We start from the raw sequence: 14163 nt of genomic DNA, 5'->3' as shown, positions 1-14163 counted from the left end.
GAGCTAAACATATCATACCAGGAGGCAAGGAAATCGGTGAAACCCCTGAATAGCAACAGACCTACCTACGTCCGTCGGAACTCAGACGGATATGACCATTCCTCCAAAGGAGTCTTTCACTCCCATCGCGCGTTCTCTTAAGTTCTCAAAAACCTGCACAGAAGGACCAATCAGCTGCCACTCCTATATTGGTACCTCCTAATGTTCCACAAGTAACAAAGGTAATTATGAAAGAAAAGAATAAGAAAGGGGAAGTCCCCCCCCTAGGACCCAAGAAAAGATGGATGTCGAGCAGAAGGAGGTACCCGAAGATTCAGTCTTGGAACTCTTTGCGGAGGAAGAAATGGACACGGGACAGCGTCCATTCTTCCCCAAAAAAGATAAATCCAAGACTGATAAAAGTAAGCCCTCAGCACCTCGGAAGCCGCCTGATGGACCCACCAAGCCAAAATAATGGCTAAATTCCTACAATGGAATTGTCGTGGATTCCGGCGAAATATTGATGACATCAAGGCCCTCCTGCAAAAGCACGAGCCAGTTTGCTTTTGCTTGCAGGAGACATATCTAAAGGCAAATGATGATCCCACCATGCACAACATCACATTTTTTCGAAAGGATAGAATTGCGGAAGCCGACCGGGCTAGCCGAGTGGGTAAAGTACCTGCCTGGCAACCCAAAGGTCGCGGGTTCGATTCCCGCCTCGGGCTTGGATCAAAGTACTGCAAAAACCTTGGGAAGTGCAATATGGCCACAGAAGCCGATGCGCCAACAACTACCAAATCAAAAAAAAAAAAAAAAAAAAAAAGAATTGCGGATGGCTCTGTACATGGGGGAGTGGCTATCCTTGTGGCTAACCAGACCCCAGTGCAGCCCTTGCTAATTACAACTAGCATAGAAGCTGTTGCAATTCGCCTTAAGGTGGGATTTTTATGAACCGTCTGCTCTATCTATTTGCCTCCTGGGACTGACATCTCCCAGGAAGACCTTAATGATCTTCTAATGCAGTTGCCTCCCCCTTTCTTACTTCTCGGGGGATTTTAATGGACATAACACCCTGTGGGGTAGTGCTAATATCAATGGAAGGGGACGAGTCATAGAGCATATGCTAAATGATAATGACCTTTCCCCTTCTAAATACTGGAACAAATACCTTCTTCCACATGCCTACCCGTACTTTTTCTGCCATTGATCTCTCTATTTGCTCCCCTTCTCTACTCCCTTTGCTCACTTGGGAAGTGGAGGAGAATCCATACGGAAGTGATAACCTGTGATAACCTCGTTACACAGTGGGAGACCATGTCTTCCCTTCAGGTTACCACGGTGGAAGATTGATCAGGCTGACTGGACTGCCTTCCAACATCAGGCAAATTTTGATCTTAGCACAGTCAGTCAAGAGCCTATCAATGATGCAGTTATGTACATCACAGAAAATATTGTCCAAGCAGCTGCGAATGCTGTTCCAAAAATATCTGCCCGGTTTCCACCATTTCCCAAACCTTGGTGGAATTCACAATGCACAGCAGCAAAAAAGGCTCAAAACAAAGCGTGGGGGATATTCCGCCGATATCCTACCACGACCAACCTTATAGCCTTTAAACGTGCACGAGCCAAAGCACGATATATCTGCCGTCAGAGTCAAAAGGAATCGTGGATCTGTTTTACATCATCTATTAACCAGTCTACCAACTCTAAGGTAGTCTGGGATAAAATCCGGAAAATGAAGGGAAAATATACATCCCACCCTTCTTCAATCCTAGATTATAATGGATGTGCTATTGCAGATCCAACTGCAATAGCCAATTCTCTTGGGGAAACATTCTCCAACATCTCTGCAACATCTTCGTATTCCCCAGAGTTCCTGGTCCTGAAATATAAAATCGAAAAACAGGCACTTAACTTTAAATCTAAGAGCATATATCCTTACAACGGGGATTTCACTATTCAGGAACTGAAAAGAGCCCTCGCTCTTTCCAAAGCAAGTGCCGTTGGACCAGATGGCATCCATTATGAAATGATTAAACATCTTTCACCAAAATCTATGGATTGTCTGCCCCTTCTGTATAACAGAATCTTTACTGAAGGGCAGTTTCCGGACTCCTGGCGAAAGGCAATCGTTCTTGCCTTTCCTAAGCCAGGAAAGGAACCAAAAGTCACCACCAATTATCGTCCTATTGCTCTGACTAGCTGTCTGTGCAAAATCCTGGAGAGAATGGTTAATTCTCATTTAATATGGTATCTCGAATCAAATGACCTTCTCTCCAACATCCAGTGCAGTTTCTGAAGGAACCGGTCCACTTTGGACCATCTTATTAGATTGGAAGCATCCATCCGGGATGCTTCCAATCTAAAACGCGAACACTTGGTGTCAGTGTTCTTTGACATGGAAAAAGCGTATGACACAACTTGGAGATTTGGCATTTTAAAAGATTTACATAGCCTAGGCCTTAGAGGGCACTCCCCTTTTTTATTCAAAACTTTTTAGCCAATCGATCGTTCCAAGTTCGTGTGGGATCCTCACTCTCTGGCTCCTTTAGCCAAGAGGAGGGAGTACCACAAGGATCAGTATTAAGTGTCACGCTTTTTGCCATCAAAATAAATTCCATCACAGAACAACTTCCTCCAACTGTAAACAGTGCCCTCTATGTTGATGACTTTAGCATTTTTTGTCAGTCGTGCAACATGAGGATTATTGAAAGACAACTGCAGAAAGCCATTGATAGTCTGAATTCCTGGGCACTTGCTAATAGCTTCAGGTTCTCGCCGGAGAAGACTGTTTGCATACACTTTTGTCGCAAGCGTAATGTTCATCCTGAACCTGAATTAAGGCTCGGACAAAATGCTATTCCAGTAGCAGCGAACACAAAATTCTTGGGACTAATATTCGATAAAAAACTGACCTTTTTGGATCATATTCGTCAACTCTGCACAAAGTGCACAAGAGGCCTTAATATGCTCCGCTCGCTTTCCTCTTTATCTTGGGGTGCAGACCGATGCATCCTTCTACGGCTTTACCATGCACTTGTGCGATCCAAATTAGATTATGGGTCCCAAGTATATTCTTCAGCTAGAGACAGTGCCCTTCGATGGCTGGACCCTGTCCATCATCAGGCTCTACGTATCGCTACTGGAGCATTTCGAACATCTCCTGTCCAGAGTTTAGACGGCGAAGCAAACGAACCACCGTTATCGCTTCGACGTAAGCAGTTGTCTTTAAAGTGCGCTTTAAAACTGAAATCCCTGCCAGACCATCCAACGTGGCCATTCATTTTTGAGCCACGATGGGAAAATTTGTACAATACCCGTAAGACTGCCAATCGTCCTTTTGGTATTCGTCTCCAAGAGCTACTCAATGAACTTAACATCAAGGTAGGCAAGGTTGCCCAAACACCAAAGCAACCCTTTCCACCCTGGCATGCTCATCTCCTGGCATGTGACTTATCCCTTAGAAATTGGGGAAAGTCGGACACTCCATCATCAGTCTACCTGCAGCTTTATTCAGCACACCGAGCTGAACATTCTGACTTCGCGCCAGTTTACACAGACGATTCGAAGTCAGAGTCATATGTGGGATCTGCTGCTGTCTTTACAGACAGCACTACATCGGAGCAGATTCCCTCTGAATGCAGCATATTTACTGCAGAGCTGCACGCTATTGAGTTAGCTTTGGATCACATCAGTAAATGCCAATACCAACGGTTCATTTTATATTCCGACTCTCTCAGCGTGTTACAGGCTTTAATAACTGTAAGATATAATTCTCATCCAGTTCTGTCTAGCATTCAGCAGAAGATTCACTTTCTCCATGAACGTGAATATGATATCCTCTTCTGCTGGATTCCCAGCCACATTGGGATTATGGGAAATGATTTGGCTGACACCGCAGCCAAATCAGCAATTCTCAATAATAATCGCTGCCTGTCAGTCCCCTATACAGACTACAGGCAAATAATACACGGGAAAATACATTCCCAATGGCAGGATTCGTGGAATAGACAGACTGCAAATAAATTATATCAAATAAAGCCTGTAATTGAACCGTGGCAGTCTAGTCTGCGCAGGAATCGTAAGGAGGAAGTTGTTCTTGCCCGGACCCGCATAGGACATAGTCATTTGACACATTCTTTTTTGCTGAGGGCTGATGACCCTCCTATGTGTGAGTCTTGTGGCACAATTTTATCAATTAGACACATTTTAATTGACTGTCCAGATTTTAGCAATATCCGTTTAACCGCTTTTAATCATCTGGCTGAGCCGTATGCACTCAGTCAGATTTTATCTGACAATGACAATGTGTCTGCTATTTTTAGTTAGTTTAAATCAATAAAGGTTTTTACTTGTATTTAATATTTACATGTTATTGTTATTTCTTTATTGATTTATATTTTCTACATTTTATACCTTTGTTATTTTTTATACTGACATGGTGACCTAAGTAATTAGGTCAGTGAAAATTTAAATTTTTTACATATCATCTGAGTTTGGCGCATTATAGCCTTAGATGCTAATGCGCCAATAAAAAAAAAAAAAAAAAACCAAACCAAACTCAAACCATTCAAGGCCTTATACACCTCAATCAGATCATCTCACAGGTGCCTAGTCTCCAGACACTGCAATTTGCAGAACCTAAGCCTTTCTTGATAAGAGCACTCCCTTTGTTGCCCTTCTCTTTACATTAAATTCTCTGAACAGTGCAGCCTGTCTGCACTGTTCAGAGAATTTCATACCTGACTGCACAATTACCCCAAGGTCTTTTTCATTCTTCAGTACCCTGAGTGTAGTACCACACAGTTGATACATTTCTTTGGGGTTACTGCTACCCATATGCAGTACTTTGCATTTCTGAATGTTAAACTTTAGTTGCCACTTCTCAGCACAACTGCCCAACTTTTCTAGATCCTGTGGCAGTAGCATACTGTCATTGCTGTCATTAAAAACCCTGCCAACAGCGGCATCTGAAACTTTGGCATTAAGCTTCATATACCTTCATCAGTATCATTGATAAATATACAGAACAACAATGGGCCCAAGACCAAACCCTGGAGGACTCCACTAATAACATTAGTCCACAAAGAGCAGTGGCCACTGATTACCACTGTCTTTTCCCACTCAACCATCCTTTTATCCATTGTAGTAATTTGCCCTTAATGCTATACTGCTCCAATTTGTACTGTAGCATGCAACTTCCACATGCAACATATCCAAGTATATGATATCAAAATTATTTTTTGCATCCAGTTCCTTTATGACCACATCATTAGTATCCAATCAAATTAGTCAGACAAGACTTTCCATTGGCAAACCCATGCTGTGTCAGAATTATTACTGCAGTCTTGTCTAGACGATCCTGCAATTACTCGTGTCACCCTTTGTGAATTGGGGATACATTTGCACATCACCGGTCTGTGGGGACTCCGCTGAGTCCAAGAATGTTTTCATAATCATAGCTAAGGGTTTGCTGCCTCTAATATAACTGGATAAATTTCATCCGCTCCGGGTGCTTTTCTTATGTTTAACTTCAACAATTTCTCCTCTCAGTTATTATAAAATCATTTAGCTCCCTATTAGAGTATGTTAAGCTTCTTGCCTCTACTTTACAGAATTCCTTGTGTGAATATAGTTGCATAATGCTCATTCAGTTTGTCAGCTACCTGAGCAGGATCATCATCACTCAAATTATCGATACCAATTGGATCAATCTAATTCACCCCCTTCCTTCTAGAGTTTCCATAAGTAAAGAAGTCTTTGATGTTTTTCTTTGCATCCTTTACCAAAGATTTCTCATAATCAGCCTTTGCCTGCCTTAACCTCCTTTGTGACTTGATTACAGACTAGCTTATATCTACCATCAGCTGTGTCACCTGGTAATTTATATGCATGCCACGCATTTTTCTTCTCTCCCACGAATATCATTAGTTCATCTGATATCCATTTAGGTTTAAATCTTGAACAGTATTTCTTAGTTGGTATGAAAAGCCTGGTAGCTTTCAAGATTAATTCGTTGCATGTTTCCCATTTAGAATTTGCTGATCGCAACACATCGATTGGTCCCGCTGTATAGAATTTATGGTGGGACCAACCGATAATCGCCCTTTCCCGATATCATAGTTCTTTTGCCAATCTCATCTTTGGAGCCTTTCAGGAAGCTCAATGTCTTTTTTTTTTCAGATTGCAATTGCCTTAAACAATGGTTATTATGAACTCCCTAGCTGTAGAAGATAACATTAAATAAATCATCTATAGGGCACTATGGGCTTCCCTGGCTGCCTGTTTACACTGTGCAGAAAATTTCATATATGCTTGTATCGTAATTCCCAGATCCCTTTCTGCTTCTACTGTTTTTAATAAATTGATTTAGTTGTTTCCATATTACCAAAAATAAAACTTACCAAAAGCTCAAACTGGATAGAGAAATGACCTTTATGAAATGCAGAATTAATACCGATTTTACTAATTCATCATGAAGCTATTGAATAAGTAGGGGAGAGAGAGAGAGAGAGAGAGAGAGAGAGAGAGAGAGAGAGAGAGAGAGAGAGAGAGAGAGAGAGAGAGAGAGAGAATGATATGCTGTTCCAAGAACTAGATGTTTTAAAGGGTTGTAAAAAGATTCAACACTTTTTGTTGACATTTAATTTTCAGTATTTTAATTTTACTGAACTCTGAGCACTTGTTTATGCATAGTGTAAATAATTAATCAAGATTAATAACTGACACTTTATGCCATGATATTTTACTGTGATGTAAAGAGTAATTAGAAGTCTTGTGTTTAGCATAAGCATCATTTCATACATGACTTTATATAGCATATGACAAGGAAACTTTGATCATGACGTTTTGTGACAACTCGTGAGGCTAGGCAAATGTCTCATAGGCATGCAAAGACAGAGCAAGTCTCTTAATACCAAGATGGCATTGTAGTTAGCATTTTTCTATGCCAGTCTAGAGATTTGTAAGTTCATTGTTGATTGCTCGTTGAAAATGGAAGTTGAATGGGCTTCACAATAAAAGTACACAATATAGACATGCAGAGTAGAAAGTTCTTGTTAGGATTAAAGATATTTGTACATCACAGGAAAGAATGGAAATTACATTGCAAAACTAATTTTAAAAAAAATTCCTCATTTTAATTGTGTTATTTTTTATAGTAAAAGTGTATTCATTCTCTGAATTACCCTTGCATTATAAGAATTAATTTTTTATTTTGAATTGTTAGTGTACAGATGCAGTCATAAAATACAAAAAATTGCCTTTCAGGAGATGGTCAAAGGAGTCGAGAAAGTAGTGGGGATAGATTTCAGAAGGAACCATATTCTGATGATCAGGTAAATTTTTGTATGTTGTGTAAAATACCATATTTGGTGAATATAAGCTACAACCTTTTTCAAAATTTAATGCTTTTAAAATCAAGGTGCTACTTATAAATATATTAAAGTATATAAGGTTATTAAAGAAAAGAGAAAAAACTATCATTGAATTATTTAGAACTGGTACAGAAGTTTTTTGTTATGAGTAGGAGATTGTTTTAGATTTTATAAAACAATATGTTGATGCAAACTTCATTGGAATCATTATTACCAACTAGAGTCCTAATGGAAATATAATTAATATTTATTATAAATGATATTAATATTAGTACAGTAGAGCATCGGTTATCCAGAATAATTGATGTCAAACCTCTTCTGGTTAGCCAAATTTTCTGGATAATTGAACCAGAAAATTTTTCTGGTGAGATTAAATAAATCTAATCTAATTATTTAATTAAATAAGATTAAATAAGTTTAATCTTAACTTATGATTAAATTAAATAATTAAGATTAATTGAATAAAAAAAATTATAAATTAATCTCGGGAAAACAGAAACATTCATCCAAGCCTTTTTATGATTTTTATACAAAACAGGAAAATTGAAAGATTTTAAATGCTCTCGTTTTTTTTTTTGACTTACCGATTACGAACACGGACAATCTGTGTGTCCCAGTGGCATTTGCACCCATAGCAATTGTAACCCACTATTTTATCATCTTAAAACTTGGCGCAGGAATTTCTCTTTTAGCGGCTAGGGTTTTTCTCAGTAATGCTTTCCATAATAAGATCATCTCATCAACATTGTTTTCTTTCTTAATTGGCTTACCTGAAGTTTAAGGACACCGCTGCCAATTCACCTGCAGAAAGTTTCTCATCTTGAATATCTAGTTCACGTGTACCTTGTCTCAGTTTAAAATTTTTCAGCCAGCCTTCAAATCTTCATTATCCCTTAATTTTGGATTAATATCCAATGCTTTTTTACACAAAATTGGGCCAGACGCTGGTTCAGCTAAACTTCGCTTCTGAAGAAAACAAAAAAATAAGATGCCCTCTCTAAAGTAGCATTTTCAGGTTTTGACATGTCTTTTTTCTTCTAGATCCTCCTTCACTATCCATAATCGACAAATTCTGTTATAGCATTGGAATTTTTCATGATGTTATAAATTATTGAAGTCCCCACATTAAACTCTTTTGAGAGATTTCCTAAATTTTCGCCCTTTCTAATTCTATTAATAATTTCCGTTTTTTGTTGCAATGTTAAAACTACACATTTTCTTTTTGTTCACATTTTTTCGTAAAAAATTGAGAAAATAATAAATGGCACAGTTTCGGGCCAATATTATTCTTACCGAATCTGGAGCTAAACTAATCTGAAATTCATCGTGGTTTCTGAGAAAACCCAGTAGTCTCTGTGATATATTTCTAAAGCACATTTCTGAAGGTCACATAGGATTCTAGAGGTCACAACCAATAAAATAATAAAAACAGTTTTCAGATTTCGGTTTATTGGGCTTTTTGTTTGTACAATCTGTTATTAAAAGATAGTAAGCTCTGTTTTGCTTATTATAATCAAAATTCAATTTGCAAACGTGATCACTATAACTGGCACTTACTGTACTACCGTCAATAAGCGCGTTCCGTAGCCAGGTGGGTAGGAGCAGCAGTGCGTAGCACACGCTTCTTGATTAGACCGGGGTTCGAGCCTGTCACCACCAAATACGGAGGATGCGGAAAGGTCAGGGAATGACCACCGCATATCACGGAGCAATATGGCCTTAGTTGCTAATGCTCCTAAAAACCAAATAACATAACATAACATAACCGTCAATAAAAAAAGAAGAAAGATCAACCTTTCAAATTATTCAGGATAACTGACTTCCAGATAACCGACGTTCTACCGATATTGTGCCAAGGAGATTTGTATTCCAACGTTCCCAGAATTGGTGGTCATCAGCACACTGCATGCATAGTTTCCATTCAAGCTAATATATTTTTAAATTATTCTGTATTTATAGATTTCATAATTGCATACCTGCTAACTCACCATCATAACATAGTTTCTCCTCTCATTTTTGCAGAAGAATAATCAAACTACATTAGTTTAGGAATTTAAAAAAAAAATAAATAAAATAAATTCTATGGATTTCTGCTATTTTCATTAATGAATTGGCTATTATAAGTACTAGTCTGTGTTGCATGAAATATGCAGAAGTTGGACACAGCATTGTTCTCTTACATTTGATAACCCTTTTCTTCAAGGACTGAAATTTGTGATGAGATGGTGAATAATCAGTTGTTGATAAGATGGTGAATAATTTGCTCCAGTTGATTTTCAATTATAATCTTTATTTTTAAGTAATTTTTAAAATGGCACCATTGGGGCATGTGCAATTTTTTTTTTTTTTTTTTTTGTTCAAGCTCATCTCTCTTCTTTGGGAGTGGTGTGATTTGATGCCATGAGCAGAAACCTTGTGCTGCTAAGATAAGCAATGAGCTGCACTTTAGTAAATGAAAGGAATTGTATAAATTTTCGTAAATGGAGCTGGAGTTGTTTGCACTGGCACTTTTTGTTTTTGCTTGTGGAAAGTGATGCTTCCATGTTCATATTGTTTATATTAGTGTTCATATTGTTTATGTAAGTGCATGCTAACCATTCAAAACCACTCCTAAAACACATGACAATAGCATGCTTCCAGAAGTGGACAAAAAGATCCCAATACGATTTAGGATTTGCATACATTAGGTTCAATGAGAATGTTACTTTAATTCTTTATGGTCAAACTTTTTCAGTAACAACAATTAATGATGCAAATTGAAAGAAAATGCAGTATTTGAGACATTAAAATTTTTAATTTCCTTGCTCAAAGACTGTTTTCTGTGTTCATGCCAAAAAAAATGCCTGCCTTAGCAGTCTGCAAATATATGCACCTGGTGGTAATAGGCTGCCCTTATCATCTGATTATTTTTATGCTGAAAAGGGAGAAGGTTCAAATGGTCATAATCCAAGTGGTTCCTGTGAAAATGGGTAAATATTTTTATTAGATGATAATGATGTTACCAACAGCAAATTCAAAATGGGAAGCATCCAAAGAATTAATCTTGGAATCTACAAGGCTTTTCACACCAATACTATTTCATGTCATTACATAAGGGTCTGAGCTGGTTTGTTCTCTTCTTTGCATTTATATATGTGAAGAATTCCTTATCCCCACTTTCTGCTCTCTGCCAGGGATTTTTCATAATCTTCCTCTGCCAGTGCCAGCCTCACCTTTTCTGTGGCATTATTGCAGAAACATTTGTAGATGTTGTAGGCTTCAGTACTTTTTATTGCTCTTTAACTTTTCCAATCCATGTTTTTCTGCACAAAGTAATCTGGAAACTTCATTATTCATCCAACTTGAAATCCCCCTCATGAACTTTTTTTTTTTAATGGTATATATGCATTCGAGGCTTCTGTGATTAATGTTTTAAAGGTATACCATAATTCATTTGTATTCAGTCTGTGAGATATCTACCCATTTAATAGAGTCCATGCAGCATAATTTCCTTTTCTGAAATTATAACCCATTTCTTTGCCTTTAACTATTGCTACTTCTCTCTTTGTCGTCCACTGTAGAACTCTGTGATCACTTTCTGCTATTGGTTCCTGTACTGTCAGCCCTATTATGTCATTCTGGTTCATGGGTGATGATCACGTCCAGAATATTCTTTCCTCTAGTACTTTCTCTGACATTTTGATACAAATAACAATCATCTGGTTCAGTCTGTAGTCTGGGGTCTGCAGACCCCTAGCAGTATGAGGCCAGTTCCAGTGGGGAACTGGTCGATTTATTCGTTCTATGGATAGAAAATTGATGATAAAAAGTTATTATTATATATTTATGTAAAAATAAGAATAAGTTCAGTACTTTGAATTTCATTTTCAGAAAATCCAGTGTACACACACACACACACATGTACATACATGTGTGTGTATATATATGTATATTAATGTTTTAAAGGTATACCATAATTCAATTGAATTCTGTCTCTGAGATATCTACCGAGTTAATAGAATCCATGTAGCATCTTAAGCTGTTCATAACTGAACTAATGAGACTAATGACAGATAAGAAAAATGCATGGGGTGCAGATATAAGCTAGTCTGTAATCAGGTCACAAAGGAGGTTAGGCAGGCGAAGGCAGATTACGAGAAATCTTTGGCAAAGGATGCTAAGAAAAACAACAAGGGTTTCTTTACTTATATAAACTCTAAAAGGAAAGGGACGAATCACTTGATATCGATGGTTCGACTGTTGATAATCCTGCTCAGACAGCAAACAAACTGAATGAGTATTTGCATCTACATTCAAACATAAGGAGTTATTAAGGTTTGAAAATGGCAAGCGGTTATCAAATTGTAGCAGGGTGCTTAATGATTTTGTAATAACTGAGAGCAAAGTGGAGGAGAAATTGTTGAAGTTAAACATAAAAGGCACCTGGGGTGGATGGGATCTATCCAGTTATATTAAAGGAGGCAGCAAAGGAACTACGCAAACTCTTAGCCATAATTATCAGAGCATCCTTGGACTCAGGGGAGGTTCCCACTGACTGGAGATGTGCAAATGTATCCCCAATTCACAAAGGGGGATCGAAGGGTGACACGAGTAATTACAGACCAGTTAGTTTAACTTCTGTTCCGGGTAAAATAATGGAGTTACTGGTTAAAGATGCATTGCAGGATCATCTAGGCAAGACTGCAGCAATAATTCAGACACAGCATGGGTTTGTTAAGGGAAAGTCTTGTCTGACAAATTTGATAGGATATTATGATGTGGTTACAAAGGAACTGGATGCAAAAAAATAATTTTGTTGATATTTCATGAAAGCTTTTGACACTGTTGCGCATGGAAGACTATTATACAAATTGGAGCAGAATGGTATTAAGGGTAAGTTGCTACAATGGATAAAAGGATGGTTGAGTGGGAGAAGACAGAGGGTGGTAATCAATGGATACTGCTCTTCGTGGACTAATGTTATTAGTTGAGTCCCACGGGGTTCAGTGTTGGGTCCACTGTTGTTTTGTATATTTATCAATGATATTGATGAAGGTATCTCAGACTTAGTGTCGAAGTTTGCAGATGATACAAAGGTTGGCAGGGTTGTTAATGACAGTAATGGCAGTGTGCTACTGCAGCAGGATCTAGAACATTTGGGCAGATGGGCTAAGAAGTGGCAACTGAAGTTTAACATTGACAAATGCAAAGTACTGCATATGGGTAGAAGTAACCCCAGAGAAACATACCAACTGTGTGGTACTACACTTAAGGTGGTAGGAAATGAACAAGACCTAGGAGTAATTCTGCAGTCAGATATGAAGTTTTCTGAGCAATGCTGCCAGGGCAGGTCATGGAGTTTTGTCAATGATATATAGGAATTTTGCTAGCAGGGAAAAGGAGGTGATTGTCCCTCTGTATAAGGCAATGGTCAGGCCATCTCTCCAGACCTGCATACAACTCTGGAGGCCTCATTTTAGGAAAGATGTAGATTTGCTTGAGTGTGTACAGAGATGGGCAACAAGATTGGTGAGGAGAATGAAGGGATCCTCTTACCAAGAGAGGCTTAAGTTCTGCAAATTGCAGTGGCTGGAGACTAGGCACCTGCGTGGTGATCTGATTGAGGTGTATAAGGCCTTGAATGGGTTGAGTACGCTGAATTCTGATGGGATTCTTCCACTTGTTCAGATTACGAACTTAAGGGGCCATAAATTCAAATTAAGGAAAGACAGATGTAGAATAGATGTGCAGAAATTTGCCTTTAGCCAGTGGGTGGTTAATTGCTGGAACAAACTTCCATCTGTCATCGTGGAAGTTGATAGGTTAAATAAATTTAAGGAGGAACTGGACAGGCATTTGGAGAGAATGGTAAGATTTTTTTTTTTTTTGGCTGATGCTGCATAAGCTCATACACTTCCTTTCTTGCATCACATGCCACTACTACTACTAATTTCCTTTCCTAAAATTATAACCCATTCCTTTGCCTTTAACTACTGCTATCTCTCCCTCTCTCTCTCTCTCTCTCTCTCTCTCTCTCTCTCTCTCTCCCTCTCTCTCTCCACCCCCCTCCCTCTCTCTCTCTCTCTCTCCACCCCCCTCCCTCTCTCTCTCTCTCTCTCTCTCTCTGCCCCCATCCCCTTGTCGAGAGATTATATATATATATGTGCATCCTGAAGAGGTACCATTTCACATATATCTGCCAGTTACCATTTAATTTTTCAATTTTTAATTCTTAGCGTTTATTGTTTAATTTTATTTTAAAAGTTAAAAGCTTTAGTTTTAATTTAAGTAGAAGAGTAGACATTAACAGCATTTCGGTTGATATACAGAGATACAAAGACAGCCACTTCCAACTTGCAGTAACCTACCCAGTCCTGGGCCATTATTAATATGGACAGGAACTTGTGCCCCCGGATTACCTGAGCACCAGCTTTATATTCTTCAATCATATTCTTTTCATTTTCCTACCCCTAAAATTCTTCAACACTCTGAGCTATTAGTGCAATACGAGTGCAGGTGTGACTTACTATTCTAAGTACCTTCCTAACTTTGCCTCCCATTCGCTAAATAGCTGCTTATTGTAACAACATGCATTTAAATAAATACAAAATATAAACTTACTAGCTCTATCTTTGCAGCCTGCCGCAAGATAAGAAAGTATTTTCGAACAAAAATTGTTAAAATATTACTTATGGAAATAATCCCTTTGAATTTGCAAATGCGTGCGTGAATAATGGCTTTAAAAGTTAGAATGAAATGAAATAAGAAAATAAATAAATATAAAGTTATCATTAGAGACAGCAAAATGCACATCCTCCACATGATA

At 38.3% G+C, this 14163-nt stretch overlaps 1 protein-coding gene across 2 annotated transcripts in view; it reads left to right on the top strand.

The window, feature by feature from the left end:
- LOC150075728 (eukaryotic translation initiation factor 4B-like) overlaps positions 1-14163 on the top strand; it is a 178061-nt gene that overhangs the window by 160747 nt on the left and 3151 nt on the right. For both annotated transcript variants that reach the window (XM_090388176.1, XM_090388177.1), the window contains exon 13: positions 7252-7319. In XM_090388176.1, the coding sequence (XP_090244302.1) occupies positions 7252-7319 (68 nt within the window). The remainder of the gene's footprint in view (positions 1-7251; positions 7320-14163) is intronic.

The sequence above is a fragment of the Mastigoproctus giganteus genome, chromosome 13 (assembly GCF_048544385.1).
Source record: "Mastigoproctus giganteus isolate SK-2022 chromosome 13, ASM4854438v1, whole genome shotgun sequence".
Classification (NCBI taxonomy): Eukaryota; Metazoa; Arthropoda; class Arachnida; order Uropygi; family Thelyphonidae; genus Mastigoproctus; species Mastigoproctus giganteus.
Note: the sequence above shows the minus strand (reverse complement) of the source record. Positions and strands in the feature narration are given on the sequence as shown.